General features: G+C 53.3%; 6 protein-coding genes and 1 non-coding gene across 7 annotated transcripts; 4 read left to right on the top strand and 3 right to left on the bottom strand.

Annotated features, from left to right (window-relative positions):
• Nucleotides 1-550: 550 nt before the first annotated feature.
• Nucleotides 551-1,549, bottom strand: MYCTH_2089137 (uncharacterized protein; the record flags this gene model as incomplete). Its single annotated transcript, XM_003659703.1, has 1 exon — nt 551-1,549. The coding sequence occupies one exon, from the start codon at nt 1,547-1,549 to the stop codon at nt 629-631; it is 921 nt and encodes a 306-aa protein (XP_003659751.1). The 3' UTR covers nt 551-628.
• A 650-nt stretch (nt 1,550-2,199) lies between these two features.
• MYCTH_2115324 (uncharacterized protein) lies at nt 2,200-3,303 on the bottom strand (the record flags this gene model as incomplete). The annotated part of the gene is made up of 2 exons (XM_003659704.1): nt 2,200-2,806; nt 2,861-3,303. 2 exons carry the CDS (start codon nt 3,301-3,303, stop codon nt 2,200-2,202), a joined length of 1,050 nt encoding a protein of 349 aa, XP_003659752.1.
• A 4,119-nt stretch (nt 3,304-7,422) lies between these two features.
• On the top strand, nt 7,423-10,692 carry MYCTH_114497 (glycoside hydrolase family 2 protein; the record flags this gene model as incomplete). The annotated part of the gene is made up of 5 exons (XM_003659705.1): nt 7,423-7,949; nt 8,083-8,661; nt 9,036-9,273; nt 9,523-9,653; nt 9,999-10,692. 5 exons carry the CDS (start codon nt 7,423-7,425, stop codon nt 10,279-10,281), a joined length of 1,758 nt encoding a protein of 585 aa, XP_003659753.1. The 3' UTR covers nt 10,282-10,692.
• Nucleotides 10,693-12,061: 1,369 nt separating this feature from the next.
• On the top strand, nt 12,062-12,135 carry MYCTH_t8. The gene has a single exon. It is a non-coding gene; the product is annotated as a tRNA-Asn (tRNA).
• Nucleotides 12,136-16,350: 4,215 nt separating this feature from the next.
• On the top strand, nt 16,351-18,223 carry MYCTH_110651 (glycoside hydrolase family 61 protein). Its single transcript, XM_003659706.1, has 6 exons — nt 16,351-16,704; nt 16,776-16,849; nt 16,933-16,974; nt 17,075-17,292; nt 17,442-17,638; nt 17,773-18,223. The coding sequence occupies exons 1-6, from the start codon at nt 16,421-16,423 to the stop codon at nt 17,867-17,869; spliced, it is 912 nt and encodes a 303-aa protein (XP_003659754.1). The 5' UTR covers nt 16,351-16,420; the 3' UTR covers nt 17,870-18,223.
• A 422-nt stretch (nt 18,224-18,645) lies between these two features.
• On the bottom strand, nt 18,646-22,549 carry MYCTH_2297159 (uncharacterized protein). The gene is made up of 4 exons (XM_003659707.1): nt 21,159-22,549; nt 20,560-21,096; nt 19,382-20,499; nt 18,646-19,304 (listed from the first exon to the last, which is right to left on the bottom strand). Exons 1-4 carry the CDS (start codon nt 22,044-22,046, stop codon nt 18,866-18,868), a joined length of 2,982 nt encoding a protein of 993 aa, XP_003659755.1. The 5' UTR covers nt 22,047-22,549; the 3' UTR covers nt 18,646-18,865.
• A 2,018-nt stretch (nt 22,550-24,567) lies between these two features.
• MYCTH_2055941 (uncharacterized protein) lies at nt 24,568-25,299 on the top strand (the record flags this gene model as incomplete). The annotated part of the gene is made up of 1 exon (XM_003659708.1): nt 24,568-25,299. One exon carries the CDS (start codon nt 24,568-24,570, stop codon nt 25,297-25,299), a length of 732 nt encoding a protein of 243 aa, XP_003659756.1.
• Nucleotides 25,300-26,583: the final 1,284 nt, after the last annotated feature.

Below are 26,583 nucleotides of genomic sequence, written 5' to 3' on the forward strand. Positions count from 1 at the left end.
GCTGTACCAGTTCTGCTCGTACTAGTTAGTAGTCGACGCAGAGATGACCCATTGCGTAGCTGTTCCTGGTGGCGTGATGCCGACTGTGGTCTTGCAAGACGCCATGAGGCTGGTGAAGCCCGCGGCTAGATCAGCGCTGGAAACGAGGGCCATCTCCAGTTGCGTTTTGATCATGGACATGGCGCAGGCATTGCACATGAGGCTAGGGGCGGCTTGCGCCGTGCTCAGCGGGTTGCTGGGGTCGATACCAGCCAGCTTCCCCAGCAGTGAGTTGCATCGCTGGCCAGCGCTTTGTACGTGAGTTAGTGCGTGCGGAATGTACAGACCTATCGTGTCGGCGGACTTAGCTGTCTGTCAGACATACTACCTTGTACCTCTCCAGCGCAAGCTCGGCATTGTAGGCGGCGAGATAGCTCAGGCCATTGCCGGCAGTGTACCGGCTGGTGCCGCAGGCAGAGTGGATGCGGCTAACATAGGACGACAGCGGTTCGGTGCAAGTTGGTGTGCACAGCGCGGTCAGGGTGGCCTCGCTGTAGAAGGTATAAGTATTAGAGGGTGGAACAAAGAAGGCTCTACCATACCAAACCAGGGCTTATAGGGCTTATCTAATCTAACCTCAAGCTGGTTATCAACGCCAAATGTCCATGTCCACTTCGTGTTCCACAGCCTTACAAGCCGAAACGTACTCTCCGATATCCCTCCACATTGGATTCCTGGATACACCGTCAAGCCAGGCCCTGCAACGAGATTCAAGACATCGATAGTGACTTTCCGACTGTTCTCTTGGCCTGCCGTGATCCCTGGAGCTAAGAGCATCGCTAGCTCGTCGGGAGAGCTGGCGGAATGTCGTAGATGAAGCTCGTCCGGTCCAGCCGTCTTGAATGATGTCAGCAAGAACATCGGCGCCGTGTCTGATGGTCCCCCGACCGGCCGTCAGCGTTGACCGAACCTTTTCGACCTCGGAGCAGGAGCGCGTCCCCGCAAATGGATCTATTCCAGAGAGGATGAAATGCAGACAAGTCGCCAGGTCGAAATGATCTCTCCACACCTCGTTTGCATAGTCGGGGTGTGAGCGTGGGATGGCAGACCCAAAATCGAACACTTTCAAGCGCTTCGTGCTGTCGACGCCAAGGTTGCGCACAGCAAGGTCGCCATGTGCCCAGCCGCAATCTTCTAGCCAGCTGACAGCGTCGAGCAGTTCCAAAGCCCACCGTCGCCGATCTAGTTCATTCGAGCCAGGCCAAGCAGCTGCTAATGGTGTAAGGCGTTCTAGAAATAAGCAATCGGACCGATCGGTTTCCAGCCTTCTAGCGATATTGAGATGCGGGTTGTTCCTCAGGGTGTCGTAAACAGCCAATTCTCTTTCCAGGGAAACGAAGCTTTTAAGAGCGAGATCTAATAAATAATGGGTGCTATCATCCTGGAGAACGGGATACTGGAAGGGAACTTTGAGGACGATCTCCTGGTCGATGGCGTATACAAGACCCTGAGATGGCCCAATGCTAAGACATTCCCCTGGGCGGTCGCTGAACGGTAGAATAGGGCGCATGTTTACTGTCGCTGAAGAACGGGAACGGAAATTTGTATGGGCAGGTTCTTAAGAGTCCCGATGGTCTTTTGAATTCGTGACAGGCGGGCCCGGATATATGATTCTCCGAGGCGAACATAATCCTTCAACTCCTCCTGACACGTCGCAAATCAGCTTGTAATTGCTCCATTTCGGGCAAGCCTTGCGACGGAGAGCAGCGCAATAGAGAGGACGGGGACTGACCGACGCGAAGTCGCTACGCCAAGATACTGGCTGGCTAGTACGGCGGTGGGTCTGTATAGCCTCAAAGCTGGTCAGCGCAGGGCGGGCGAATCAGAGATGGGCGTGCCGTCAGGGAGACGCTCCGCCTTCTAGTGTAGTGCGTCCTGACTGCCTCGTATCGTCTCGTACTGTGTTCTCCCCTGCTGTCTCTCTATACCTTTGGAACGAGAATCGGAGTTGCGTCTGGAACGACAGGAAATAGTGCTGGTGCTATGTGGAGAGAATTCAAGTTCATTCCGAATGGGCATGTTTCTGCCTCCGCCTAGTCAAGAACTCCAACGAGATGGGACGACAGCTTCTACAGACCCAGCATCGCTGTCGAGCCAATTCTAACTCGGATTTATGCCTATCTGACACGAGAGCTACGATTATCGGAGGTACTTCTAGTCCTAGTACTCCAAACCATCGAACTTTGTTTGCGGATTGATAAGGAATCCATCTAGTGACATCATGTTGTAGCGCCCATGCTCGTCGTCGCCAATCGGCACTGGTCGTGGCTCGTTCCCAAGACGGCTAGTAAAGCCAGACGACAATAACAGACCCAAGGCCCTTGCCAACTTGATCGTCCGGAGCTGATCGCCAGACAAGCCACCAACTTCCTGCTTAAACCTCTCCCAGAAGACATCTTGTAGAGCGTCGTAGTCCTCGAATCGCGTCCAGCCGTTTCGCAGATGAAGCTTCCCGGTTAGGGACTGGAGAGAATGCAGGTTCATTCCGAATGGACATATTTCTGCTTCCGCCCAGTCAACAACACCAACGAGATGGCATGTCGTTTCGTCGACTATGATATTGCAAGAGCCAAAATCTCGATGGAGAAGAACGATGGGTAGAGATAGGATGTCGTCTATCGAGTTGAGACAGGTCTGAATGATAGACCGGAACCGGGAGGGAAGCGCAGCCTGCAAAAGTCGTAGATCCCTAACATAAGTCTGCCGCAAAGTGTCACGATACTCTGAGCTGACTGGCCGAGGGGCTTTCCAAGACAGAGCCATGAAGCTGCGGGTGGTCATCAGCTTCGGGGTTTAACAAGTGTTAACATTGCGAACGCACTGCGCGATATCGCCGATCAGATTCCGGCGACAGGAAAGGTTGTCGAGTGAGTGTTCCGGGAAGCCATGGGCGAGAATAAAGTCTAGATGGGTCATTCCACGCAGACGGCTCATTAGGTAGACGTAGACTGGCTCTTTCTCCCCATCTTCCCCTACTTTCCCTTCGAAGGACACCGTCGGTACAAGTGACCCGTAAATCTCGGTCGCTAGAGAAGTGACTTCAGTCTTGAGCGCCAGAGACTCGAGGCGAAATTGAACAACGTATTCCAGTTCCGGGCCGGCATAAACAGAGTAGCTGCAGACGCCCTGGACTTCAACAGGGACGACCTTGCCGCCAGTAAGCTCCCGTGCTCTGGCGTCGCATCCGGAGCGTGTTGCTGATGTTTTTTGAAAGAAGGCGTCGATTTCTACAACAGCAGAGTACTCCGAGTACCTTGTCGCCATGGCATTGTTCCTTGTTCCGTTAGAGCATTGAAAAGTGCTAAAGTTCGTAAGCCTTAGAATATGTTTAGGTGCTGAGCGGTGATACTTGAATTCGATGGATCTGGCGGTAGGAGCTCGACCATCATGCCCTCTGTCACAGAGCACTTGCAACCTGTTGCGGGGGTTACCCCCACAGAGCGGTCAGACCTCACCGACCCACAGTGCCCTGGTAGATTAGTGCCTCGGGAGATGGCGCCTCCGCATCTCCTTCAACACAACAGAGCACTCTTTTCTTCGCCTCGCCTTCTACAACAGTTGAAGCATCTACACAAACTACACATTTCCCGGTTTGCGTTTGCCTTTCATTGCACCACCAGCCTTCCAGTTTTGGCACCAGCAGGGAAACTAGGACGGAGCGTCCTGGCACCACCAACAGCAAGGCGACATCTCATCGAGTTGCCCGATACGCGCCGTGGTCTCCGCCAGCCAGCTCCTTCCCAGGTCTGCGTCTGCCTCGCCGTCGCTTAAGCGAAGGGAAGGACTCGCGGGTCTGTCACGGAGGGTTGATATTTCAGCAACCAAGATTGAGATGTCAGTCTAATACCTAAGCTGCTCTGTGGTCCTACATCTTCCTCTCTCCAAATGGCTACCAATCAGCGACTATCGCATGGCAACAACCAAAGCAATAGAGATCCTATACTGCAACCAGCCCAGGGCTGCTCCATCATTTCCAGCAGATCAAGAAAGCAAATCAGAGAACCCCGACTTTGGCTAGGGCTGCCTTGAGATCGTCAACATTCTCGAGTTTTGGGTGTGGCTTGCCGGCATTGAAAACTTTATGGTTGCCCGAGGTCATCTTCGCGTGCGTCTCGTTGGCTTGGCAGACGCGAGGACCGCCAGGACCAGTCTCGAACTTCCATCCAGTCACCCTTGAGGGCTTGCAGCACTCCAACCGAGAAATTGCTGGCACTTCTGTATAGATCAACTGAACCTAGTAGATCGGACGTGGAGACGGGCAGCGACCAAAGGCACATATTGTCAAGGACATAATTATCCCACTCTTTTTTGAGGTTTGGGGGCTGTCCGAGCGTATTCGGCACTCGATCCGCTCCACTGATGGCATGTTACATCGCGCCCAGCTCAGCGCCGGCAGTCAGTCGGCCTAGTCAGTGCTTACCTCCTTATTTATTATTCGTCACTTCCCGGCGGGTAGATTTTGGGGGGTTAACGTGGACCGAAGGTGTCACTCTTTAGTATCATGCTCATCTCAATTACCAGCGTGACCAGAACGGACCAGAGATTAGGTGTGGCTGGAAGAACCGTAGCGGTACCATCGCGTTTCTCGTCTGTCAAGATCTGAACAACCCCGCATAAAGAGGTATGTACAGTCAGGGGTCAAAAGTCCCCTGCCACCCCACCCACATAAACGCGTTCCACGACAGAGACGCGTACCCAACCTTCTTTTCTACATCCTACAGCTCTACAATATAAAGCCCAAACTACACAAATTTATATCCAAATTGACGGCTGACCATAACGGTGATAAGGAATTAAGCCCTTATATTCGAGTTACTATTTGTAGCCTTACATCTACAGGATATAGCAAGCGATCTCTAGTAACCCTGTTTAGCGTATCTCGACCGGCTATCCACTATACCATTAAACTCTGGAATTCTTATAATACTTTTAAGTCTCCACCTCGAAGCGGCCGTCCTAAGGTTCTTTTGCCTTCGGAAAAGTGATATATTCTTTTGATGATTAAAAAGGAACGATATATAGCAAGGAAGGCCCTTATTAATATGATTAGGAAGAAAGTATTACCTTTAACTATTTGACGATTCCTCTAAGTATACTATTTATATAAATAGCAAGCAAAAAGGAGGATTCCTTTGACAAAAGAGCTAGTAAAGGATAGATATAACTTTATATATAACTAGTTAGAAAAAACTAACGAATTGGTTTAAATAAGTTAAGTATAGTATAGTGATTCTTTTTAGTATTTCTAACTATCTTAGACTATCTTTTCTGATAAGTATTCTTATTAAAATAATACCTCAAATCTGACTACCTAGGTATTCCGTTTTCCTTCTAAGAAGTACAACCGCGGATTTGTCAACTTAAAGAACTATATAAGGGCAAATATTACGATCATAGTATAAGGGGTAATATAGGTAGGTAGTTAGAGTAAGCTTATTATTCTAGAGAGGGATCTAAGCACTCTATACTATGGATATATAGCCTAGTTATACTAGAAGGCTCTAAAAGAGGGCCTTCTACCTTATTATAATGGAACTCGACACTTTTAGTAAGATAACGCTCCTATATATATCTATAAATCTACCAAATAGTGACTCCTAGTATAGGGGATTTTCTAGATTAAATGGCCTATATATAGCTCTAATTTGAACCCTATTAAACATATATAGGCCTTTCTTAAACGGAGGCTATATACGATGTTCCCAGATCTATAGAATTTAAGGCAGAATAGGCTAGATATTAAAGAGTTTACTAAGTGCCTGCGGGAGGCGTGGTAGGCTATTGATCAGGGGCTAATCGACAAGCTGATCCAGGAAATGCCACGTCGGCTGGCCGCAGTCAAAAGAGCCAGGGGGTGGTATATAAAATATTGAAGCTTGGAACCAGGGCTACTATCTAATGTAAACAGTTTTCCTATACAATTTGTGGCTGTTGAGATATCCTGTATTAAAGTCTGGTGGTAAAAATGTAGATGGCTGGGGACAGGTGGGGTGGCATGAGACTTTTGACACCCCACTGTACTTGCACCCATCTTACCTAAGGTACTCCCAAATCAGGTATGATTCGCTCCCTTACCTACCTGGGAGATACCTCCCTACCATGTAACCTGTGCCTATCCCCCGCGCCCTGCCCCTCAAAACCAGGAAGTTTCTAATTAAGCGTTCAAAAAGGTTTATTGCTAGATTCCCCCCCCCCCCCCCCCTTAATATACAACTTAATATACAAAACAGGAACCTCAGTACAGCCATTTTTGTAATGACTTCGCGTTACTGAATGTCCAAATATAAAATACTACAGTCGAAAATTGAAGAAAACAGCACTATTAACTCGGGAATATCATTCACCGGACCACACTTTCCAATGAGCCTGGTCACTTTTCCTGCCAGGGAAAATAGCGGCTGTCTAAGGTACAGCACCTTGAACCTTGCTGAGCGCAGCGTCATTTGAGACCCTTATCAAGGTACGAAGCAGGTACATAACACAAGTTGTTTCACCCGCCAGTTCTGGACCTATGAGCACATGTTAGTTGTTTGCTTTTTTTAAATCAAACCTTTTTCTGATGCCCCCTTCCCTTCGCTTGCCAAGTGAACCGGGCGGGACTGACACAGGTGGCATGGTCGCACCAATCACCCGAACTTTCTCGTCCTGCCATCTACAAGCAATCTCGTCGGATTCCGGACTCTGTTGCCGTTCGGCGAAGGAATCCCTATGTGTGCATGGTGTAGAGCTGTAGTGTACGGATTACTCCGTGGTACATACCTACAGACATGTATGTACAGATTATGTATTATGTAATAGGTATGTATGTACTGTACCTCACTGTCGCCAAGCCGTTTCCGACCGGTTTTCTTTGCGCGTGATAGGCCCGAACTAGGAAGCTCAAATAAGACAACCACCAACAACCCTCCCATGCTTCTCGTTGGGCCTACTCGGCCTGTACCTGGTCAGTTGGGTTTTTCTCTCGCAGCTCAGGTGAAGGCCCCGTGATTGAGCACATCACCTGAGCAAACTCCACGGCGGACCTCCGGTGTTGCATTGCTCTCTCACTTAGCTTGGCACCTCCTCATTCAAGGTCTCCACGATGCCAAGGCGAACAATGCGGGCTCAGTCCTCACTTGGCGTCGCTGCCCAGAGAGGCGGTGGATGGCAGCGTCCATCGGAAGTTCGGCAGGTCTTCTATGAGACGGGGTGATGCACCGAGCATGGCTTCATTCCTTCATCATCATCCTCTCCACTCTCGTCCCCCTCCCCTCTTCCCTTCCTCCACTCTACCGGGGGGGGGGGGGGGGGGGAATATATTGACAGCCCCGTCCTGTCTTCATCCTACCCGGAATACCGCCCTCCTTCGCCCTTCACCTTGCATACGAACCCCAGTCTTGCATGATGTATCTCCCCCTGCGGCTTGCTCTTGTGTCGCTCGGCCTGCTGTTGGCGTGCGCCGAAGCGGCCGAACCGTACCGCCTTCGCGCTCCCCCCCTCGACACGCCGTGGACCAAAGATGTGGGCACGAACCCTTGGCCGCAGCATCCTCGCCCCCAGCTCCGCCGCGATGCTTGGAAGACGCTCAACGGCATCTGGACATACCAGCCAACCCAAGGCGCTCCCGACGCCGGCGCCCTCCCGAAGCTGCCTCTGGAGAAGGAAGTTCTGATTCCCTCGTGCATCGAGAGCGGTATCTCCGGCATTATGGATATGAGTTTTCAGGTCACTAGGATGTGGTTCGGGACCAACTTCACCGTGCCCCCGCGCTGGACCGAGTCGGGCCGCCGCGTCCTGCTCAACTTTGAGGCGGTCGACTACGAGGCCACCGTCTACGTCAATGGCGCGGAGGTCGGGTTCAACCGCGGCGGTTACGCTCGCTTCACCTTTGACATTACCGATCACCTTGCTGAGAACGGTGCCAATGAGCTGTAAGTATAAAGAGGGAAAAAAAAAAAAAAAAAAAAAGAGGCCGATGAACTGTAAAAGATGAGGAAAACGGAGAAGAAGGAGAGAAATGTCTTCTAGATAATATCTGTGAAGCGGGCTAACAGCAGAGTTTAGCCACGTCTTCGTCTTCGACCCGACGGATGACCAGAGCATCCCCCAGGGCAAGCAGACCAAGCGACCCTCGCACATCTTCTACACGCCATGCACGGGCATCTGGGGAACCGTGTGGCTCGAGAGCGTCCCGGACAACTTCATCTCGGGCCTCGACCTGGCCGGCGACATGGACGGCAAGCTGACCGTCACCGTCCACAGCCGGACCAAGAAGGAGACCCCGGTCGAGATCTCGGTCGTGGCTCCGCACGGCGGTGTGGGGGCCAAGCACGAGGGCGTCTCGGACCGCGAGTTCACGCTCCGGGTGCCCGACCCCGACCTCTGGTCGCCCGACTCGCCCACCCTGTACAACGTCACCGTCAAGTTGGGCGCGGACGAGGTCACCAGCTACACGGGCTTCCGGACCATCTCCTCCGGCGTGGTCAACGGGATCAAGCGCCCCCTGCTCAACGGCGAGTTCGTCTTCCTGTTCGGCCCGCTCGACCAGGGCTACTGGCCGGACGGCATCTACACCCCACCGACGTTGGAAGCCATGGTCTACGACCTGAGAGTGATTAAGAGCCTGGGGATGAACATGCGTAGGTCGCCTATTCTTCCCCCGGGACGTCAAATAATTATGCAAAAACAAACAAAAAAAAGGATGGAAAAAAACGGGGCTAACCTGATTAATTATTAATTATTCAATCAAAGTCCGAAAACACATCAAGATTGAGCCAGACCTGTTCTATGAGGCCTGCGACCGGCTCGGAGTCATGGTTTTCCAGGACATGCCCTCAATGTGAGCAGCCCCCCTTTGCGTTTGAAAAAATGATTCTGTTGTGGGAGGGGTCGGACTCTGGCTCAGTGAGGTGGGGGAGGGGAAGAGGAGGGGGGGGGGGGGGGGGGATGATCCATCCGTCTAACCGTCAGTGTGTTTGTTTGCGTGTGAGCGGGTGTGACTGACGTCGGCTGTGCAGGAGGGTGTTCACCAACGCGCGGCCCACCGACGCGGAGCAAAAGGAGTTCGAGCGTCAGCTGGAGATCATGGTCAACGAGCACAAGAGCCACCCGTCCATCATCGCCTGGGTCCTCTACAACGAGGGCTGGGGTCAGAGAACCGACTACTTCCCCGAGTTCGCGCTGACCGACCGCGTCCGCGAGCTCGACCCGACCAGGCTCATCGATTCGGTCACGGGCTGGCACGACCATGGTGCGGTACGTTGATCTCACAAGAAGACTTCTTGGCGTGTTTTGCCCCTTTGATTGGACCTGGACTAATGCTGTGATGCTTGGGTTAATTATTTTCTATTTGGCAGGGCGACTTCTCGGTAAGTTAATCTCTACCTAATCGCCTCCTCCCTATCGATATACCCACCTACCTCCCCTAATTATCCTACACATATACACCCTAGGTAATGTATGGAGTTACCGTGCATCTTGGGCTGACCTTGACATGCCCAACAGGACAATCATAAATATGCTGAACCGCAGTGCGGCACGCCTTGGCATTCCCAGCCGTCGTCTCCGTTCGACCCGAACCGGATCGGCTTCCAGGGCGAGTTCGGAGGGATCGGTCATCGCCCAGCCGATGAAAAGTATGTACCTTCCCCCCTCGGCGCCAACCCCCCCCCCCCCCTTTTTTTTTTTTCTTTTCCTCCCCTCTTGCCGTTTGTGTAGTGTGCCCCCTCCCTTCCTCCACTCTCCCGCTCTCCTTCAAGGTATCCCTCTTTCCCCCGGGCAGGATCAGCAGCAGCAACAATGGCATCAGCAGAAGCACCTCACTGCGGGGGGAAGTGGGGAAGGAAGAACAGAGGGAACAAGGGCGGAGCGCACAAGTGGATGTTGCTGAGCGAGCAATGCAATCTGCAATCAATAAATTTAATGACGGACCAACTCGACCAAACCAAGCAACCCCACTAACTGAAATCAACAATAATCAGCCTCTGGCCCATCGACGGGGCGGTCAGGACGATCAACGAGACGTACGAGATCCACGCCGGGCTCGAGTCGTACCACTACCGCGCCCACGTGCTCCTCACCCAGCTGCGCGAGCAGGTCGAGCGCTACGCCTGCAGCGGCGCCGTCTACACGCAGACCACCGACGTCGAGGGCGAGGTCAACGGCCTCCTGACCATGGACCGCCGCGTCGTCCGCGTCGACGTCGACCGCTGGCGCGAGGACATCCGCGCCCTCTACAAGGCCGCCCGTGCGAGGGCCAAATAAAAAAATAAAAAAAAAAAACACTACCACCCTGCCTTTATCTGCCTGTTTTTGTGATGCTTTACTTAATTATCCCCTGGGTTGCTATGTTTATGGGGCGGTATTGTTCTATCGAGTTCCTTCATAAGCTATTGTACCTTGTTACCTAAGGGTGAGTGAGGTACAGGTCTATTAATTATTACTTACTACCTCTAGGTCCCTAAGGTACCTAATAAGTATGTACATACCTTAGTTTTCCTTACATCCAGAGAGGGAGGTAATTTACCTAGCCCTACGCTGACGTGAGGAAGATTCCGGGGTTTTGGTTTGTCGTTTGTCTGCATCGAAAGGGGAGGGAGGGTTACTACGGTCGCTTGATCCGGAAACAACTTTGTTCTGGTAACATTGCTATATTAATTATCCACAAGCGCTTTTATTTTTCGTTCAGCACTTTGCGCGACGGGATGTTCGAAGTCGTTTCCCTCCCTCCCCTCTCCCCCTTGTTCTTCCCGCGGCATCGCTGATCTATCTCTTGCCTCCCCTCACCGTTCTCCCCGCTTGGCATTCCATCACTTGATCGCTGCCGGACGTCTCACCGCCAAGGAGCGTAGAGTTCATCCATTACCTTGTTGGGAAGGTGTTTGACTGATCCCTTTCGGCACTTTGCATCATTCTCCAGCGAACATATTGTGTGCTTGAAATGTCTCATTACTCCGTACAATGTTCTCTAACCGTATTTTCTTTCTTCGTCCCTTTTTACTTTCCTTCGCTCGTTTCTAAGGTCTTTTTTTTATTCTTGATTCATTTTTCTTTTCTTCTCTACGTTGATAAGCCGAGGTCATTTATTTTCCATGACACAAGCGTATCATGCGACAGAGGCGCCGTCGTCCGCCGAGCGCGTGGCATCAACTTAATTACCATGTCTGATGCTGAGATATAAGGGCTAGACCGCTCCGCGAGGCTTTCGGGGTCACATGGAAACAAGCAACGGCGTCGGACAGGGTACCGCTCGGAGCGGGCGGTGCAACGACACACCTCAGCGTGGTAACGTTGGCACGACAGGGCGGGTACATAACATAATTACACACGGGATGGCAACGAGGTGCGGGGAAGCTGCTCGAGGGATCGTCTGCTGACAAGATGGGGTTGCGTGAGTCTGCAAACCAAACCCTCGCCTTGTGGGTTACGGCGATTTGTAGCAATGCAGGTCACATTAATATGACCGAGATGAGAAACCCGGTACCAGGATGGCTTGGAAACCGGGGAAAGCACAACACAACCTTTCTGAAGGGAGGGGTCATATTATTAGTCAAAGTATCTACACATGCGTGCACTCGAGAGAATGGTTCATAGATACTTGCCCGCCATGATCCGAGAATAGCTGCGCTGAGCCGGGTTTCTGAGCACGGTGGTGTAACAAGCCTGAGGGAGCGATAACTCACACGTCCGAGATGGTCATGCTGAATCTGGATTGAATACAGATCTGACTATTACCTAATTATAATCATAGTCACACACCCCTCCTCTAGCTCCTCCATGTCTCGGTGCTAGAGTGCTAGAGGCCATGCCAATTCCTCCTGATAGGCAAATGGAATCAAACAAGAGTCGTTCAAGGGGATCTCCATTGTGAATGGTAAACAGGACAGCTTTATTTAAACACTACTTCACGATTGCGGGGGAACAAGAAGCAAAGAGATTCAAGGTCGAGCTACATCGGAAGGCCGCTGAGAAAGTGGAAATCGGAAACTGGGACAGATTTAACCAGCTCGTCTTTGCTGATCCACATCACAGTCCACAAGCTCATTCCTCTGTGGCGCAATTGGCTAGCGCGTCTGACTGTTAATCAGGAGGTTGGAAGTTCGAGCCTTCCCGGAGGAGTCTGTGAGACGGGAAGTTGCCTGTTCCATGTCGACATTTTGCTCTTTTGCTCCCTAGGGGTAGTTTAATGATTTTTTCTTTTATGGTGGGCTGGGGCAGAGGGTAGGTGATGGTGTTCAAAAGGTGCCCGGAGACAGATCGCTGCGTCGAATCTTTTTTTTTTTTCTCCTGGAAGCGGAAACCATCCGCGCTTTGTATCCAGATCTCATCCAAATAAACGGGCATAACCAGACATGCCAGTTTAACTGCCTTGACAGCCAGCGGTTGAACTTGAAAGACAGACAGGACTGGGGGTAAATGGAACAAATGAAGAATTGACCAGCAATGCCTTTGAAGACGCGATAGAGGTCGAGAGAGATTGGGAAGATTAGTATAGGATAGCATTGCCGACTACTTTATATCTTATCCTGGATCTACAAGAGAGGACCTGGCCACTTCCTGTCTCGCTTTCCCAAGGCAGTCACGGGATGATAATAGTAAGACAGAGAGAGAGAGAACGCCGAAAGCGAGATTAGAAGCGATACTATACGCTTACAGACTTCTATAGCAGCCAATATGGTCCTAGGTACTCCTCCCGACCCGGACAAGTTAAGTGATGTCAGAAGCGACTGAGCTTCAAGGGCACTAGCCATAAGCGATGCACGCCACTTTATATGCTTATCAGCACATAGATCATTTTCCTTTATCTATTTATATCGCTCTTTCTCTCCTTTGTAGATAGTTTAACAAGGCACTCTTTCTGTTCCTTCCTTGCCACTACTCTCAACGCCTCCTATACGCTTATTTGAGCTCGTAACTGCGTTTGGCACGTGAAAACGCGTCCGAGACAAGGTATACCCTATTATTAACCGCAAGATGACATCTGTACCTAAGCAAGTCGTCTAACCCCTGGATTGACCTATCTTAGCCCTTCGTACCTTACTATCCTGCTACGGTGCGTAGATAACTTTGACCAGATCATTGACTTCGGGAAGCCACTGCTACTAGGAATCCCACCGAACCTAGGCTTTAACCAAAGTACCTCGCCTACATCTCTGGCTCCTAAGGTTAACATCGACCGCTCATCTAGCACTGCCTCGGATATCTAGGCGCTAAGATACACTCTGTTCCACAGGCGGGCCGGTATATAGGTTCTCGACGAGTGACACTACAACCAAGCTTGCAACGTTGTCGAGCACATCTTCGACAATGTTATCAGTGGGTCGCCACCGGGCCTCTAGAACAAGCTATATTTTAGAGAGAACAGCGGGCCAGGTTTCATCGGAACGGCCCGGGATGGATACATATATATATATATATAGAGGTATGTGTATTATAGAAGGGCGAGACGTAGGTATAGGGCCAGACGCCGCCGGATCCTGATATCGTTTTGGAGGCCAATGTGCACGGGATATGGGACGAGAACCGGTCGAGGCTTAGCACGCCATCGAGCTGGAGACCCGCCACCCCCCTGGGGCTCGAGATCAGGGTCGCCGACCGGGGTTGCCAGATCGTCGCCCAGCCCGCCGGGTCCGCCATCTGGTGGATGATCAACCAAAACGTGGTCTCCCACTGGGGCGATGTCGATGGCGGATTCCGACATAATATTCCGATACCCGGACGAGGCCGCGTAGTGTCGGGATCTCCTAAGGCATCCCTTTGCCTACGACACGAGGCGTAGAATCACAGTCGCCAGGATTCTGAATCACCCTCGGCAGGCATTTCGTGGGAGGGATTAATCTTAAAAGGTTTCGTTTCATAATTCACCCCCCAAACAACCGCATTTCAGGGAATGAAGAGAAAATTATAACCAAGGCCAGGCAGTGTCCGAATATGCCTTCTGGCTCGTTCCTTGATCGTCAAGAGCTCTGCCCCATTGTCCTGCTTTGCCAGGCTCCACCTTCGTCGTGTAATTATTGTGGGCTGCCGCTTCCAAGTGAAACATCTCAAGATCCAATGTTTCACTGCCACTGCTGCCGTGCATTCAGGTTGGTGTTCACGCATCCACCGCTTTCCACCCGTGAGTCAGTTAACGCTAGGCGAGCAAGACGATCATCCGAGCTCGCCGAGAAATTCCCACTTTCCCTTGCATTTTTTTTTACAAAAAAAGACAATAAGAACCCTGGAAATCCTCTACAGTGCTCGAGCATAACCGAGATTCAATACGCTCTGCCCGTCGGTTACGTGAGATGGGCAACTCGATCAAAAATGACGTCAAGTTTACGGCGCCTCCCGACGGCGGTCCTTCCCCTCAATCCATCAGTCAAACCACATGCTGCGAGTGCCATTTTGCCTTTTATTATTTTGCAATTCACTCTCATGGCAACGAAACCTACACCGTTGGTTAATTGCTTACTAGGTGCAATTATTCCGAGGCGAGTATAGGCCTGCACGCTGCCAAGGGTAAGGTATTAATTAATTAGGTAATTAATTACAGCTCCTGGAGCTCGCGATAGTTTAATAATTATCAAGGCTTGCAATGAAGTTGCCGCGACCAGAAAGCCGGGTTTTCAGCTTTCGCAGTCTGTTTCTCTTCGCCTTTGATATCGGTGTTGCTGACTTTCTCTGGCTCGTCCGCCACCCCTTTTCCCATTTACTCCTTTCCCGTCGGTCTAGGATAACCATCCGCTCGGGTAATAGGACACGGGGAAACCCTTACCCCTGGGGTCCTTCGAACCGAGCAAACATCGAGGCATTGTTCTTGACAACTGGAGATGGTGTTTTTCACCGCTATTGTCCATTTTTGAACAGGCAAAGAACAGACATTACCTGGTTTTTGGCGGTGCTCTGGGTTTGAAGTTATTGCAAGTGCATCATGAGCTGTATTAATATCCTAAGAGGGCGCGAGAGCTTGGGAGTCGGGGCGGTGAGGCGACCTCAGTCTGTCGCCGGGGCGGCCGAGGTTAATTAGATCAGTTAATATGAAAGGTACTGCCTCCCTGGGATGGGTAATTAATACTAGAAACTAGACTCGGCAAAAAGATGACAAGCTCGGAGCCATTACTATCTAATCGACATTCTCGAATACAAGCTAATTATGCTAGCAAGAGTTAGCTTTTCACAGCAAGAGTTTGCTTTCAACATGGCTTGCTCAACTCCTTTCATCACCCTGCTCTCTATTTCCCCTTTTGTCTTACGGAGAGGATGAGCCCGCTGAGCAGGGAGTTAAGACTTTCCTGTCTCTAGAACAGACACGGGTAAGAGAGTGTCTGAACTAGGTCTACCAACGTAGGCAGCTGGAGGAAGATATAATAAGTAACTCTCCCACCACCAGACAGCTGCAACCCTCGGGGAGACCTGGCGAGGATGATCGGTGAAAAAGGCAAAAGTTCCAGATCCTTCTCGCCCCGCCCGGACACAACACTAATTATGCTACGCACACTTCTTCGTCCACGGCGTATATACCTGAAGTATGTCAAACCTACATACCGCAAGTATATACCAAAGTGCAAACACTATGTATTGCATACTCGCTGGCGCCTCTGACGTACCTTGCGGAGCTTCCCACCTTTTTTTTTTTTTTTTAATTTGCAGGCCGTTCCAGGAACCGGGTCGGCATTGGGTACATTGGGTATCCTGAAAATCGCACTCCTTCGGTGGCCTCTTGGTATAGTTGAAACTGTTGGCCGAGCAGGGGGATTATCGAGATGGTCTCTCGGCCTTAACGTTGAACGCATGGCGTGGCCCCCTGACCATCAGCTTTGAGACCGGGTTCTGTTGGGACCGTTTCCTGGTTTCCTGGTATGTGGGGTGTGTTCGAACGCAACCCTCCTGGCGGCTAAATATGAGCCATCCGACTCGGTCCTGATTGGGCGAGATGCCCATGACATCCACCGTTTTAGGTATCCGGACAAGAGGTGTCCGTGGGTTTCCGTATTTAGCGCAAGCCCGAGTGCTGCCCAGAGGCCGGGAGCAACCAAGCGGTCTCGGCAGCCGGCCCGTTTGGCGTTGGGCTGCCGACATTGTCACTGCTGCCGTTGCAATGTCCCCGCTGCCGCCTGGGTTTGTCATGGTGTAGTGTGCGGCGTACGGAATGATTATACCCTCCTTGTTGACCTAGCAGCCGAGCAGCCTAGCAGATGACTTGAAGAGTTAAACCCGGTTACCCGGAAAGAAAGGAGCAGAGAGCACCTAGTTAGTGCCATCCCTCCTAGCAATAAGTGTACTCTCGTGTCTATATAAGATTATCACCTCGCTCTTGCTCTTGGCTTCCTTTGTTTCTTGTCCAATCCTGTTAACCTGCCCAACAACCCTCCAGAATACCCCCAACAAAGGAGAAAACACTCCTCTGAGCAGCGACATCACGATGAAGGGACTCCTCGGCGCCGCCGCCCTCTCGCTGGCCGTCAGCGATGTCTCGGCCCACTACATCTTTCAGCAGCTGACGACGGGCGGCGTCAAGCACGCTGTGTACCAGTACATCCGCAAGAACACCAACTATAACTCGCCCGTGACCGATCTGACGTCCAACGACCTCCGCTGCAATGTGGGTGCTACCGGTGCGGGCACCGATACCGTCACGGTGCGCGCCGGCGATTCGTTCACCTTCACGACCGATACGCCCGTTTACCACCAGGGCCCGACCTCGATGTGAGCATGCCCCGGAGCCTTCCAAACTTGCTTGTCTGGGAAACACAACAGTCACTGACGGTAGCATCCAGCTACATGTCCAAGGCCCCCGGCAGCGCGTCCGACTACGACGGCAGCGGCGGCTGGTTCAAGATCAAGGACTGGGGTACGCAAACCAACCCTCTTCTTTTTCAAATTATAGCCACTTGTGGCACATCACGACTAATTAACCGTTTTGATCAATATTAGGTGCCGACTTTAGCAGCGGCCAGGCCACCTGGACCTTGGCGTGTATGTAATTACACCTCCCTCCCGTCCCCTCCCTTCCCCTTTCCTCGAGTTCTCCTTGACTTTGGAGCCCGCAACTGACCGAACGAAACCTTCCGTCCAGCTGACTACACCGCCACGATTCCGGAATGTATTCCCCCCGGCGACTACCTGCTTCGCATCCAGCAACTCGGCATCCACAACCCTTGGCCCGCGGGCATCCCCCAGTTCTACATCTCTTGTGCCCAGATCACCGTGACTGGTGGCGGCAGTGCCAACCCCGGCCCGACCGTCTCCATCCCAGGCGCCTTCAAGGAGACCGACCCGGGCTACACTGTCAACGTGAGCCTTTTCTCCCTTCCCCTTCATAACCATCAACGGATTCCCTCTTCTCCAAGCCTGCCCCCTCCCCCCCCCAATACCATCTGCTGCCGAGATCCCACAAAGCTAACCACCGAATAACAACCAAAAAAAAAAAAAAAAAAACACAGATCTACAACAACTTCCACAACTACACCGTCCCTGGCCCAGCCGTCTTCACCTGCAACGGTAGCGGCGGCAACAACGGCGGCGGCTCCAACCCAGTCACCACCACCACCACCACCACCACCAGGCCGTCCACCAGCACCGCCCAGTCCCAGCCGTCGTCGAGCCCGACCAGCCCCTCCAGCTGCACCGTCGCGAAGTGGTACGTCTCTTAACCCCCCCCCCCCCCCCCCAAAAAAACCCACCACAACCCTTTTTTTTTTAATTTTTTCCCTTTCTTTCTTTCTTTCCACATTCGGTCTTTGTCTCGTAATGACTGACGGTTTTTCTGTGCAGGGGCCAGTGCGGAGGACAGGGTTACAGCGGCTGCACCGTGTGCGCGGCCGGGTCGACCTGCCAGAAGACCAACGACTACTACAGCCAGTGCTTGTAGAATGACCACACGACCGACGGCGCCGCAGGGGCGGGCGGTTGTTGTGTCGTTGTACAGGCGGTGTGGTTGGTAGCAGTGTGCGCGGGAGAGGATAATAAATAGGGTGAGAAGGGGGGGGGGGGGGTGGTGGCAAGCAAAGGGTGAAGAAGAAGAGGAGTGTTTGTTGGATGGCATGGCCAACGTCCATCACCCCCTAATTAATCTCCTCCCCTTTTGGCCAGATGATATTAATAGGAGACGGGGACTGGAGAGGAGGAACATTGGCAGACTCATATCGGCTTCTGCCTTGACGCCTACTCAACCTTCTTTGCACATATTTTCCGCATTCAGAGGTATATACATTTTTTTTCCTGTAACCTCTCCCGTCCTCCCGGGACATTCCTGCTCACATGCCTCTCGCGCGGAATATGATAATGGTGGCAGGTATTCTTCTGACATGGGTGGAAACTATCGAGACTTCAAATGTCCGAGCTTCCCCCCCTCGATGAGAGGACTAGTCACTCATGGTCGATTGAAACCTGCCGCGAAGGAGGGGATCATTAGCACTAATTATTAATAATTAAAGGAACCCCTGAATGGACGCGGCCTCCCTCTCCAGCGATTTACGACACCCATCTTGATGCCTGCTACTTCCCGGCAGTAGTTACTCAGCTGACACTCTCTTTCGCGGATAAAGGATATGGCTAGTGGCGTCACCGATCAGAACAACCAAAGACCGGCGATCCGCTGTAATTATCGTAATCATTGAGTTAACGGTGCAGAGCGGTGGCATAATAGCACAATGAATCAATGCTCGTAGATGGGATAGGCGTAGTATTAACTATTCGGACATAATATTCGTCAATCATTAATTAATCTAAGAGGCAGATATCTGTAAGTATTATTAAATTATATCCGGACCGTTTCCCACAGACCTCTCTCTATCCAAACTCCCGCAATCAGAGACAAACCGTTCCACACATCATAATTATTAACTCTTCCCAATCATCACAAACATCAAACCAGCCCGCCTTCTCTCGCCGCAGTACTCCTACACGCGTTCTCAAGCGCCTTGAGCCACCTGCCGGGGAGCGCCACGTGCGTGTTCTTGAGGTGTTGCCGGAAATTATCGGCGCGGTAGAACTTCTTGTTGCGGTCACAGTCGCTTATTCGGTGTACGGACTCGACATGCGCAACCAGCTCCGCCCGGTCAAGGGCAGGGACGCCATCGTCGCCGTCCTTGCGCACAAACTCGCCGCCGCAGAAGCCGCACACGTCCCAGGTCGTGCCCTGGTACGACTGCGTGTGGTAGGCCTGCAGCGGGTCCTCGAGGGCCTTGCACGACCAGAAATCGGCCTTGAGGTGGATCGCGTTGAGGTGGCGCTCGGCCTCGGTGGGAGACTTGAAACGCTTCTTGCACTGCGTGCAGGGGTGCGGCTTTTCTGCTTCGTGGTTTCTGGGAAGAGCAAGATTGGGTTAATTAGCGGTGGCTTGGTGCGACAATTATTATACGGTTGGCGGACAGAGACTTACGTGAGCTCTTCGCGGGTGTGGAAATGCCGCGGGGCACGCGGACAGCAGTTGCAAACAAAGGTGGGCACAGCGACGATGCCCAAGCCGGCAGCCGACCCGTCGTGCCGAGCGGCAGCACTCTCCGCCATCACCTGATCGAGCGACTGGGAAGACCCGTTGTGGTGCGCAGAGAACAGCGCGGTCGGGTTGATGGTCGCGAGGTCGACGGACACGTCACCGTTCAGGTCTGCCACGCTACCGCAGAAGGAGACGGCAGCAAAGGATGACTCGTACAGACTGGTTACATCCGTCGACATAGTTCGCGCTAGGCTATCCGAGCTCAAGTTTGAGAACCTCGTCGACGCTTGTGCCGAGTAACGGCTGTTCCACGAGTCCCTCTTCCCCTGACCGACGGACGGACTGGGGAAGCCGAGACCATCCTCGAACGTGCTGGGACTCAAGGAGACGGGGGACCCGACTTTAATACCACGGACGGAGGAAGGAGAGGCCAGAGACAACGGCGACCTTTGACCCGTGGTTTCCAGACCGAAGTCAAAAAAGTCGAGCGAGCCAATCTGAAGCAGCCGCCGGAGGAACTGGTAGGGAGTCCGGATGCCGGCCTCGGGCCACTTGTCGACTTCGCACGCGACACGAGCCGAGGCGTGATGGAGCTCCGGGACCGAGGTCTCCGGGATGACGGAATTGTCCGTCAACGCGTACTGCAGCCGTCCGTCAAGCAGGGGATCGTATTTGGCCGATGCCGCCGTGAAGAGCACGGCGGGAAGATGCATATATTGGGTCGCGGTGAGATCCTCGGCGGGGACGTCGTCGGACGATTGAAAACGAAGCTGCTTTTCGATAATGATCAAGGCGTGGCGCACATAGCTCTGGATGTAAAGGCTGTAGAAGGTCGATAGCCACCACCTCCTGTCTCGCATGTTCTCCTTGTTGAAGATGACGGAGGACAGCTCGTCGACAAAGGCAGATACTTGGGTACGCAGGCTGTGAATGCACTCCACCTGGCATTGCCCGCCACCGCAGTCCTCATGTTCGCCCGGAGAGAGGAGGTTTGCCGAATGGAGCCGCAGGGCCTCGAGGCAGTGCCTGAGACAGACCATGGACATGATGACCAGGGATGTCTTGGGACGTCGACAGTCAGCGATGCAATTCATTCATCGCCCGTGGTGCGTGAACTTTACCTGGCCAACCTCCGCCTCGTAGATGCATGCTGTTTCCAGCATGTTCATGAAGCTCTCCCAAGATTTGATTTCGAGCGCCGGCAATAGAGCCGGGTTCTCGGCCAGCTCCCATGCGATTATAGCAATCAGCTCGGTGTAGGAGACCGAGGTGCCTCCCGATGAATAACTTCTCTGTAAGGAAGTGCGATCGCGGTATCTCCCCGCCTCGATGAACGATATGAATCGGGCTTGGGATGCAGGGTCGGTGATGGAGAGTTTATGGCCGGCGCCTTCGAGGACGGCTTTCATGTCGGCTAGTCTTTGGCTCTCTGCAGATAGGAGACACTGCTCTGCAATGTCCACGGATCGGCACCGCCGCGGAAGCCCTGAGGCGCCACGCGTCTCCGGCTTCGGTTCGGGACAGAGGAGTTGAGGTGGCATGGAGTTGCGTAGGGGTCCCCGCCGGCAACCGATGAGAGGCCAAAGAGGCGCATCCTCGCCGAGGTGAGGCATCGGGACGCTCTGCAGGCAGCACCTGCACGGGCTGCCGGGGTCGCACTTTGATGCGGTATCATCAGCTTTGCAGACCTGAAGGCGCGGTAGCCATGGTTGGGGCTTACTTTGCGACGCAGAACTTTGCATCTCCAACAAGCACCGCCGGCCGCTTCCAGAGCCCTCATGTCACGGCGGCCAGTTTCCGTCAGGGGCCCTCGCCGGCCGCCGCTCTTGGAGATGGAAGTCTTGAGGGTTGAAACGTGCTTGCTGATCGAGTCGCTGATGCGCTCGCTGCAGCTTGGCCGTCGCATCAATTGCTGATTGACGGCGGTGCCTGTCCCCTTTGGCTGAGCAGGCTGAGAACTTGGTTCCTGGGATGCGTGGGAGGCGACGTTAAACACCTGGTACTCGGGCACCGTTGGCAGTTCTGGGAGGCACAGCGTCGTATCGAGCTCGGTGGATGAGCGGGAACACGAGGAGGACGGATGGGCTGCGCATTGCCGAGATTTGGAAGCGGCTTGAGCGGGTTCGAGGCGCGACATGGAGACCTCGCGGCTCCTGACGTCGTGGTTATACCCCAGACCTAGCTCCATAGCCAATGAGTGCAGCACAATGGCCTTGGATGCGTCGCAGTTTTTGAACCTGATTTCATCCCCAGCCCAGCCCTTGGAGAGGAGCGACAACTGCCGGCGCAATCGCTGACGGGCTACGCCATTGGGCGTTCCCCCCTCGTCCGGCAACCTTGCATCGTCCGAGCCAGCGTCTGAACGGGGTGCCGGGAAGACGGCGCGCGTAGAGGGCGGTGCAGAAGGTTGCTGCGGCATGTTGGCGGGTTGAGCGCTGTAGTCTGGAGCAGCTGGCAGGACGCCTTCATCCTCGACGAAAAGAAGGTCGGCGGGCATGCTAGTTTCGAGCGGCCCGTAGTTGACGCCCATGTGAGCTTCCTGTTGACTGACCGCAAGTTCCAAGTCGCCCGCCCACAGAGCGGCGTCAAGGTCAAAGTCGAGGTCCATGGGATCCGTGACTCCATGATGCGACGCATAGTGCAGCTGATCAGTCGGGTTTTGCACGGCACCAGCAGCATCATGCTCATCAGCTGCCGCGGGCTCTGCGGCGTTAAAAGTCGCGCCTGTGAGGTAAACCGTCAGAGTGAGCGCACGGCGCAAATAAGGAATGCATCGACAGCAATCGCGACGGCAGGCCGAGATCCCGTGCTCATCGTTGCTCCAGGGAACCCTACCCATCATTCTTCACGATGCAGGGCCCGGCGGGGCGTTGCTCCCCGGGCGCTGTCGGGGTCGCAGAACAGAGTCTCTGAAGTGGGGTAGGCCAGTGAGGCCTGAGGGGTCTTCCTCTACCACCCAACGAGCGCAGGCGAGGTTCATGGGCCGAGAGTCTTGCTCATTCGGCTGCTGTGCCTAAGAAGCCCTCTTTCCGAGCCTATAGCATGGAAAGACAAAGTGGGAAAGAACGAAGCAAAAAATGAAGCGACGCTGGATGGCAATAGGGCAATAGCCTCGGGTTCAGGCAGAAAGTCGTCTGGATGATCGCTCTCCAGGCGCAAAGGCCACCTCAAGCGAGGGCCGCCGCCAATCAGTCCATTCCAATCCTTCTTGCGCTCTCGAAGTGGAGAACCAAACCCGAAGAGGTCGCCCATTGTTGGCTTATCTAAGCTCCCGTAGCCGCCGCCCGAGGCCAGGGCAAATGCCGCCTGTTCGGTGTCCGCCTCTCGGTGCGCGTGGTTGGTGAACCAGGAAGGACCGCAAGCCTGCACCTGGCCCTGGCAGGGGTCCTCGGGGCGATGTGCCGTGCCGCCGGCCTGGGAGCTGGGCAACTTTGGTAATGGGGTTGTCTTTCACAAAAGCGGCCCGCCCGCGCGGCAGTCGGCCTCGGCCGCTGCTGACATTGGTCGTTGCTTCTTCGGCCCCCATGACACGAGATATCGCGCGATCCGGGGAAAAGTGCACAACTCCCATTTGGCCGGCCATTTCGACTCGATTGATTCGGATCTTTTCTTAGCCGTTGGCGCAATGCCAATGTTCAGACCATGAGTTTAGCAGAAATTCACCTGATTCGATACGAACAAGCACTGCGCCCAGGCTTTCACGCTGACCCGATGGCTCTTTTCCGATAACGCATCCTAATCCCCGACTGGGTGCTTGAGGGACTCTCAATTCCTTTTTGCGACGTCACGGAGTCAGATCCCTTCCTTGCCTGCGCTGGGCAGATTGGGGTTCAGAGCCAAGGCGTGTGCGAGGTTTTTAATGAACCTCGTTAACGGATTATTCATCAATCCCCCCAGGCATCGCAGTGGGCGACCCGATTTGCTCACAAAAATAGGACCTGCGTCCCTGAGAAGTCTTCGGTGCAGCTTTGCCGTCATCCTGCGCATGCACACCGCCGCCTGTCTCTTCATAATCGCCGGCTGAAAGCGATGGAGCTCTTCTCTCGTGCGTCCTCTCCCAACCAGTCCATCATTCTCCTCGGCTTCTCTTAGCAACGGCATTTCTGTGTTTGCTGGTCATTGGGACTGAGCGTCTTGTTCGGCCAGACAACTGGAAACGGACGTCATAAAAGAAAGCGAAGGGCTAAAAAGCATATTGTTGTCGCACAAACCGCCGTGCCGTGATGACCGAAAAGGGACCATCCATATCACCCACACGCCGCGGCGTTAAAAATTGATGTTGAGTAGGATGCGATGGCGAAAAGATTCGTGGGGTTTTTCATTTTGAGGGAGGAGCTCATGCCGGTCTGATGATATTCAGATTGAGAAAAGAGGCTGTCAACAAGAAGCCGAGTAATTAACAGACGTGAAGAGCACGGCCCCACTCGGGTTCGGTGACAATTTCGAGCAATTACTTCATGAACGGGAACCCGTTCACTAATGCTCCTCCACCTAACCCCTCTCCCCACGATGCTAAGGCGGACGAGTTTCCAGACTTCAGCACGGCCAACTGCTTCTCGGCCGAAAACATGTCCGAACATTGCAGCACAAGCCGGGGCTTGACAGGGCTTCCGTATGAACTCCTGGCGGAAATCTGCAGCTATCTGTGCGCTCACTGTGTTTGCAAACACACAACCAACATCTGGCCCTTCGACGCAGACGCCCAGTGGCAGGGCGATGGCCGACCAGCATCGCGGTTTGAGAGGACGGGGTCCGCGAGCCTGCTTAATCTCAGCCGCGTGTGCAGGACCTTGCGTGCCATTGCAGAACCGTTTCTGTATCATTTCCCTTGCACGTCCAGACACCCAGATCTTTGGATCCTCGTCAACACCTTGTCGAACAGGCCTGACTTGGCGCTGAAGGTCTCGGCAGTCGCCATCGCGTATCCCACCCTGTCCCCCTCGACATCAGCGCCCGAATCACGACGCTCGTTTCCGCCGAGCTTCCTTGACGCAGTGAAGGAGCGTATACGCGAAGCGGGATCAATACCTCGGGACGGTCTCTTGGGTGTGCAGGAAGATGGGGAAGACTCGCCTGTCGGCATAATACACAATCTCGGCGGACTCGTGGAGCACACCGCTTTGGTCTCTATGCTACTTCAACTCGTCCCAAACGCAGAGGCCGCCCGATTTTGCCTGCCCTACGAACCGTTCTGTGCCTTGGCTGCGGATATAATATCCCGGGCCCCGCCGCTCGCGTCATTGAGGAAGCTTGCTTTCAGCAGCATATCCAATGACAGGTTCCTCCTGGTTGATCAAGCCACCCCCATCATGCGCTTGGCACAAAATCTCGAGGCTCTGCATTTCGATAGGTGCGGTGCCGTTACCAACCTTTTCAGCGCTTCTCTGGGCCGTAACTCGCCTGCCGACCCCCCTCCGCTGTCCAAGCTCACCGAGTTGTCTTTAGCTGACTCGCAGCTCTCAGTCGCCTCTCTCGCCGCCCTCCTCAACTCGGTGGGACCAAGACTCTCCAAGTTCAAAATCCGGCGATCCTCGCCCACTCTCAGCTTCGGTGACGTCCTCGCTGTACTCCAGCCTTGGAAGGGCACCCTGAGGGAGCTGACAATTCTCAACTCGCACGAGGCGCCATCCGAACCGATCGGCTCGGTCGCTGGCATCCTTCTCCTGCGTGAATTCTATGCGCTTGAAACACTATGCGTCGAGGCCGCAGACTTGGAGTTTCTCGAGTACCTCAGTCGCCAGCCGGGAGTCAGTTCACTGTTCCCTCCATCCTTGCGCGATTTTAGGCTTCGTGGTGACCCCCGCCGCGTTGCCGCCATAATGAGGGACCCGCTGGTGGCTTTTAACGCCACAAAGTACTGACGTTTCATTGGCTTGGGCTACTACTGATTTATGGCATCTCGCCTTGGGAAGTCTGTCTCGCTCTGGATGAGCACAAAACAGATGCTAAACATCACGACTACCTCCCTCGTTACCGGTTTAGCAGTGTTGAACTTCTCAGTCATAATTCAGATTATAAGAGCTCTAGTAATTTTTCATGACTCATTAGAGAGAGCAGTGACAGGCTCTATGTTCTGATTCGGCGACGGTTTTCGTGACGTAACTTGACGCTCGTCAAGCACCCTAGGCTTCGTATGGTAATTAGTGGCACTCGACCCTGATGTATTAATTATTCATCAAGCCCTATTCTCGGAGTAACTCCGTAATTTGTCCAACATGGGGTATTTCTTCAAACTTTCCAGTCCCAAGCTCGATTGTCTCAGCGAAACAGACATCCTCAGATGCCCCTAAATCTTCACAGACTTGGTCAAAAAGCTTGCCCTGGGACCGAGTCGTCATATGGCAATGGATGCTTGTCTTTACTGGAGAAGCCCACCGGAACTAGATAAGTAATTAAGGTAGAGACTGCAAACCCAAACAGCCATTCGGCCGACCCGAAGAGCTCGCGATACATTCTCCGCGGGGAAGCGATTCGCACTCGGTGCCGCGATCCTCCATAGCATGTTTTGAATCAATGACATCGTCTGCCTTCCGAGCTGAAGTTGGTTTTTTTTCGAGAACGGGTACGGTTAGAAAGAAGAAGCAGCCAAGAACAGCTGCCCGCAGTGCCCAGAAAGCCAAGTACGCGGATCAAAAGCTTGTTCTTCTCCACCCCTTCGGATGGGTATTATGGGACAGGCTTTGGCCCGCCCTTGGCGTCGGCACGCTTCTCGGGGTCCTGCTGGGTCAGAAGGCCGCGGAGGCCGTCCAAGATGAGAGAGACTCCGCTGTATAAAATGCTTGCATTTAACCGAATGCAATCCTAGGTCCGGAGAATGGCGAAAGGGGGAAAGAGTTTTGATGCATCCCCTTGTTTCCCCACAGTTTGTCCCGGCATATCTCCGTGATATCACTCTCGTGCCGTGTCTTAATTAGATCATCCGAGGCTTGTTCTCGCCCAAGCCGACATGCCCTTCCTCATTGGGTTAACAAGTTACGAAACACCAGCCAAGCATCACGAAATGCCCCGGGTCACCTATTGGCCAGATCCGGCATAGATGCCAGATGGTTATTGCACCCATATCTTCTTTTGGGTAGATTGGCATCTCCCTTCCCCCGCCCTTTGAAACGGAGCTTTGTTTCCTGTCAGCAGAAAAGCTTTTGCGT

This window comes from Thermothelomyces thermophilus, chromosome 1, assembly GCF_000226095.1.
Source record: "Thermothelomyces thermophilus ATCC 42464 chromosome 1, complete sequence".
Taxonomy (NCBI): Eukaryota; Fungi; Ascomycota; class Sordariomycetes; order Sordariales; family Chaetomiaceae; genus Thermothelomyces; species Thermothelomyces thermophilus.